The sequence below is a fragment of the Buceros rhinoceros genome, unplaced genomic scaffold, assembly GCF_000710305.1.
Source record: "Buceros rhinoceros silvestris isolate BGI_N320 unplaced genomic scaffold, ASM71030v1 scaffold18687, whole genome shotgun sequence".
NCBI lineage: Eukaryota > Metazoa > Chordata > Aves > Bucerotiformes > Bucerotidae > Buceros > Buceros rhinoceros.
Window position 1 is genome coordinate 33,068 of NW_010420644.1, and position 6,323 is coordinate 39,390.

The following is a 6,323-nucleotide window of genomic DNA, read 5'->3' on the forward strand; positions in this document are numbered from 1 at the left end:
CAGGAATTTTACGCTGCACACATGCAAGGCAGATTTTTTGATGTTGTTTGAGCGGGGTCTACACTGGTGTGGGAGCTGGTCAGCCAGACAGGGCTCTGATCTCGAGATCCACATGAATCTCAGGGTGCAAATGGAGAGCCAGGGGCTCTTGGCAGGCACAGGTGCTTGTCTGCAGGAAGGAGCGGTGTCTTTAACTCAAATGCCTTCCATGTTCACGGGACTTAGCTTAGACCATCATACTTGTGCGAAGAAAGGAAAAAGAAACCCTGAAATTCACTGTTAAGCCTCCCTGTGTTTCATGCCTCTAAATCGGCTTATTCTGAGGATGAAAGAACGTATATCAAGCCAGGCCAAAACCACCTTCGGCAAGAAAGGGAGATGGAAAATTCAGAGAGTTTATTTTAAACACATTTCTGGCTGCATTGGGATGGAGGTTTATGACAGGAGTCTCAACACACTCTTAATGGTATTTCTGATATCAGAGAAAGATACAGACTGGAATGGGCCAGACAGCACCAATTAAACTTCATTAGGTTCAAATGGTTCCAAATACTGTTTGCAGTTTCCACCTGTACCCCCAAAGCTGTCCCATATAATTCTGCAACTCAAGAAACACGTGGAAATGCGGAGTGAAAATAAGGGTATGGAAAACTGGATTTTCAGTTATTTCCATATCGTTTCAGGTTTCCTGCTCTGATAGTTTTGACCTAGCATTTAACTTTTGTCTTGCTCTGCTCTTCGTGTAGGTCTTAATTAGTGATGACAGATTTGGTCACTATTAGAAATAGAAGAACATAACAAGTTAACTGTCCCATAATTTATTTTAAAAAATAAAATATATAAGGCTGAAATGCCTTTAAAGATCAAGTGACAAGGCCAGAAAAACAAATGTAAAAATGAATTATTGAGATCCAAAGTAACAGACACACAGCTTCTCCCAATCTCCTTTGCATCTGAAGCTAATTTTGGCAGGACATCTGCTGTGCTTACCGTGTCTAATATCTCCCGTGTATGTGCAGCTGACACACAAAACCGAGCCCTGGATTCTGCGATAGGAGTAGCTGGAAACCCAACCACAACCACCCCGATATTTTTTTCTAACATGCGTCTTGCAAACGCCCTATGGAGAGAAGAAGAAAAAAACCCAAAAGTAAATTATCTCCAATAAACAGAGCACAGAGAGAAAACATTCAAGTGTAATACAACAATGGGCAAAATCCTGTGTTCAGCTGAAGAGAGGGGTAATATTCCCTTTGAATTCAGTAACAGCCAGAACTTTACCAGCAGGACTGAGATTCTTTGCTGCTTAACAGCTCATGAAAGCCAAGTGGGTGTCAAATACTAGCAGCGAAACGGCAGAGAGAATGCTGTAAAATGGACACCATTCATTTATGTCAATGAAAGGCTTTGAGTGCAATTCAAATGTGTGGGCGCTCACAGTCCCTAAGCACAGAAGAAGCTGGAAGGTGTGAGAGCTGGGTTCCTGCCCATCCACAGCAATAAAACAATCTGTGTGATGGTTTCTTTGCCCTCACAATTACTCTGTCAGTTTAGGAACATTTTGCGCGGTGTATAGTGGACCTAGAGCACAGAGCCACTCTGAGTTGCTCGTGAATACTCTCTACAGCTCAACCCTTACATGATGCTGCTACTGACTTCTGGTCTGCACGTCCAAGTCAGTGCACAAGTGCTGACTGGTAGCACAATTCATACATCGAGGGCAATGCGTCTTCTTTAATGATTACAAATTAAAACAAACCAAAAATTATTTCAAAATGCTATCAGAAGTGTTACTCCAGAGCAACTTAAAGAAGGATAAGAGAAATTTAAAAAACCTGGACACATGAACGGCCCAAAATTAAATCTAGGGCCAAATTTTAAACAGAACGTAATTAAATGATGCATTCACCTAACAGTGTATTTTCTCTTGTGAAGAACTTACCACACACGTGATGTATTTTTCATAGTGTATACCAAATAATCCGTGAACTCGAATAGTGTTTGTTTTGCCAACAGTTTTGTTTTCAGTACTTACCCTATCTTACCAGGCATATAAAGCAGTAGGGGGACAACAGGAGAATCGTCATTGCCATAAATGATGAAGCCCATTTCATGCAGTCTTCGCCTGAAGTACCTTGTGTTTTTCCCCAGCTGGCGCACTCTTTGGAGCCCTGGAACGAGTCAGTCAGGAGAGAGGTCAGTGCAAAGATCACTGGAGTCTGGTAAAAGGCACAAAACAGCTGTGGGTAACAATTTAAAAAAGTTTGGCTGAAACGTGTATGTTGCTATTTGATTCAGAAGAGAACCATGGAATGAGCTAAAGGCAACTACATTAATTATTACAGTATTGAGGACAGACAACTGATATTCCCGTGCTTCCGAGGTGCCATCCCACCAGCAGAAACAGTATGTCTTCTGGGAGGAGATGCATGAACAATGCCCTTTACTGGGCTGGGCTGAGCTGAATATAGCCCTCTGAATCACACACACCTACGGAGAAGCAGTTGCATGTCTCTGTGGATGCAGGACATGTAAACAGAATATGTTCTTTCTCAACATAATTCACTACAAAGGGAAACAACCAAAGTCTGCAGATGTTGAGGCAGATGTCAGTATACGCCTATCTTTTCTTGTTAACAATATTCCACAGGGGTCCTCTTATATCTTAGCTAGTTCTGTGCATACACATTTGGGGTGGGGTTTTTTTTTTATTAATCTGTGATTGTAATAAAGCTTAGAGAAGAAAATACTCCATTTTGGGTCAACTCAAACTGATGCTTTTGTTGCAATTTTTTTACAGAGGAAAAGCATGTGATAAACTGTTGCTATACAAAGTCTGAGCTTCTGCAGTTTGTAACCAACATTCAGCATAACTCCAGTTACTCTACTATGCATGTACATCTAATCCCTTGCTGAGTGCTGCTCAGTTTCTCCGTTCTCTTATTGTACTATCATTACCTTAGTATCATCATCTGACAATAGACTTTAGTCATTCAAGACATTCAGACCCAAGTTTTGTTCTCTGCATTGTCCCTGGCCTTACTCAGTCATGAATCCACTGATACGTCCCCTAGAAAAACTGACAGGAGAGCTGAAAAATTTATTTTTAATGAAGGAAAAGGACAAAAAACAGCAGAGAAAAAGGTGCTTGAAAAGTCTTCTCAGCTTTTTCTTTTGCAGTGTCACTAAGGAGGTTTCTGACAAGCGCAGTTGCTTCCCCACACATTGCATTCGAAAGGGAAGAGACACACTCAACATTACTGTAGGGAGGCGATGTAGCATGTTCTTTCTCCACTCCACTTGCATTATATTTAATCAGGGAGTTGATATATTCCACTGTTTCCCACTGCCTCCCCAGTCCCAGTCCTAGGCTCACACAGGCACGTGATGAATCAGGTCCATCATCTGCCTGACCTCACAGAAAGAAATTGCCAAACCAATGTCAAACAGATCGATTCTCTAAGCCTAACCACTGTGCAGCTGCTTGTGCCTGCCCAGCAGAGGCGGTAGGAATGTGTGGTAAGACTGGAATCCAGCACAACACATCTCACTTATATTCTAAACTTTCATTTTCTTCCATTTGTTGGCCCATGCTTTCAATATCACTTATGTCACCAGATATGAACACTGAAGCCACCGGTACAATTTGTTTTCTCTTTTTCCCTTTGCTTTTAAGGTGCCTTTGCACAGATGTATTATGTTGTCACTCTCCATTTACTTTTCCATTTTACTTTACTTTTTGTTCCCTTCGTTCTTCATTTACTACTTCCTGCTGTCACCCTTCTCTGACGGATGCCTCTTTCTTATTTCCCATCTTTCTCCTTGTAACCACAGTGGCCAACTGGGCGTTTGTAGCTGCTACATACCACCTTCAGCAGATACGGGTTTGTCCTCAGACCACATTCTTCCCCACCACCAGCTGTGGCTTTTCTTCCTATTCCCTCTCGGCTAAGGTGGGGATCACTGCACCTACGTAAACCTCTTTTCCATTAATCATTTCTGAGTTCGTTTAGGTTTGAGCAAGATCTACTGCTTCGTCTGTTCTGTATCTTCCCAAGTCAAGGTTCTGTCAATGTTCTGGCTGGGAAATTTATAGGGAAACCGGGACTTGCTTCGCAGTGATCAGTGTTTTGCTGAACAAATTAAAAGATCTCATAAAACCAGTGCATTTGTAACTTTATGCACAAAACTGCCCACGCAGACAACCTGTTAGTCACAGTTTCAGTCACTCAGTTTAAAGCATTCAGTGGAAGCGATCTGCTGGGTTAGAAAAGGCCACAAATAGTTTAACCATCTCTCTAATGCTGCTAAAACAAAAACAGCTGTGCCAGAGCAAGGAAAACAAATGAAACACAAAAGCATCCTACTACAAAGCTTTCCAGTCACTAATAAAAACAATAGTCTGTGGTATTTCCAAAAATATTTTTGGTGTAGTAGATCTCAAAGAACCAGGAGGAAATATTGAAGGAGGAGGAGAAATGGGGGCAGGGGAGATGTCAAGGAAAGGGAGTTAGAGAAGAACCGCAGAGCAATGTGTCTGAAGTGACAGAATTGTCACAAATGACAAATTGTTAGAATTTGTAGAGAGGTTATTAGCACCTCCTGAATGCCCAGATTACAAGGAGGAGAGTGGGATAGTAACCTGAACTGGGGGCTCAAAACCACTGCTGCTTCTTACCACCTTCGCACCCCCTCTTCGCAGCTAGTTTCCAAACTCTCCGTCTCCAGCATTTGAAACTACTAGATTTTCAATTAGGGAAAGTTTTCATAAATGCAGATGTTCTTGGCGAGTGCCGTTTGAGACTCGCTGCCTTCTCCTCTCTATTCAGCTGTTTACCACAGAGCTGGAAACACAGCGTCAGCCACACAGGATTCCAGGCCCTTGGGTCGGTATTTATCAAACCATATGTGCATAGCCCCGAGCTGATCAGTTTGTCTCTACTTATTTTAGATACCAGAAATTTAGACTCCAAAGCAAGAAGGGGAATCCAGCAAAGGAAACGTTAGAGCTGAAAGAGGAGTTTCGGGCAACCCTCCAAATGTTGGAACACCTCTTCCATTTCCAGGCTTGTCGTGCTAAATCTATATCCTCAACCACTCTGTGATGAGAAGATCCACTTTGGAGACTCCCCATGGAACTCACTTCAAGTCAGCCAGCGCTGATGCAAAAGAGACACTTGAATGTTTTAGCAACATCCCAGAATAGTAATTTCATTTGGAGGGATGCATTAAAGAGCCAAATAAAAGATCAGAGCACTCACATATATCTGGAGGGAGAAAAAGCCCATTAGGAGACGACTGCTACACACGCTGGGTGGCTGGGAGGAACCTATTTCTTTACCAAGTGTCAACACTTCCCTTTCTCCTGTTAAGTTGTGTGGTCAAGGACCACATACAGGCATCATATACGCAGCCATCTAATACTCTGTCCTGATAAGAGCAATAAAACCCTTGAAGTTTGTAGCTCTACTTCAATGCTCTTTTTCATCCCTTTTTGGGACCCTCCAAGGTCAGATATGGAGGCAGATCTGAGCAAAATGTTTATTTTGGTCTCATTGGCCCAATTTCCCCCCCTACACTGCAGATTAAATCAGCGTAAGAGTAGTGAATTCAGTTTAGAATCAGATCTTAGTCCAAATTCACTGTGGTATGTTTAAGCAAAGACATTGCATTTAAAAACAGTTTTCTTTGATTCTTGAGGCTGTGATCTTGCATCCTTTATTATTTTTTGAGTGAAAATCTGCAGTGTTGGACCCTTGAGCTAGAGTGATATAGCTGCATCTACTTGAGCGTAAGAATGTAACTGTACGGCACTAATTAGAGGATCAGGTCCTTAGAAAGTAAATATATTTGTTTAAACATTCTTAGTTTGCAAAATTCTTGGGGATTTACAGTCTGTGCAAATAGCTTATAGCACAGCATGCAGGATATCCAGATTAGTCATATTCCATAAAACACGTGAACCACGACACTGCATATGTTGAGAGAAAACAGCCTGGGCAGGGAGAACTGACCCTCAGCTCATTAGAACTAAGCCCACTAATGCTCCAGAGTTTTCAGCTGAGGTCGGGCATGACCTTATTAAGAGCACTACATTTTTTTACTAACTAAAATAAGAAGGGACAGAAAGAGAGGGAACCAAACAATAAAGGATTCTTAGATTTCACAAGTTATCTTCACGCTGCTTGGAACATACAGCCAACTCACTGGGGTTTTGTTGAAATACAGGACTAATTACCCAGATGGTACAACAAAACTAGATTTACCGCCTCTGAAATCCACCTGCCGATGGCAATTTACATTGGTTGCACCACTTAAAAATT

General features: G+C 42.0%; 1 protein-coding gene across 1 annotated transcript in view; it reads right to left on the reverse strand.

Annotated features, from left to right (window-relative positions):
* LOC104496294 (serine palmitoyltransferase 3-like) overlaps positions 1 to 2,167 on the reverse strand; it is a 4,089-nt gene extending 1,922 nt beyond the window's left edge. Inside the window, exons 1-2 of the mRNA XM_010139382.1 lie at positions 2,036 to 2,167; positions 991 to 1,120 (exon numbers count right to left, since the gene is read on the reverse strand). Of these exons, the coding sequence (XP_010137684.1) occupies positions 991 to 1,120; positions 2,036 to 2,109 (204 nt within the window). The 5' untranslated portion in view covers positions 2,110 to 2,167. The remainder of the gene's footprint in view (positions 1 to 990; positions 1,121 to 2,035) is intronic.
* Positions 2,168 to 6,323: the final 4,156 nt, after the last annotated feature.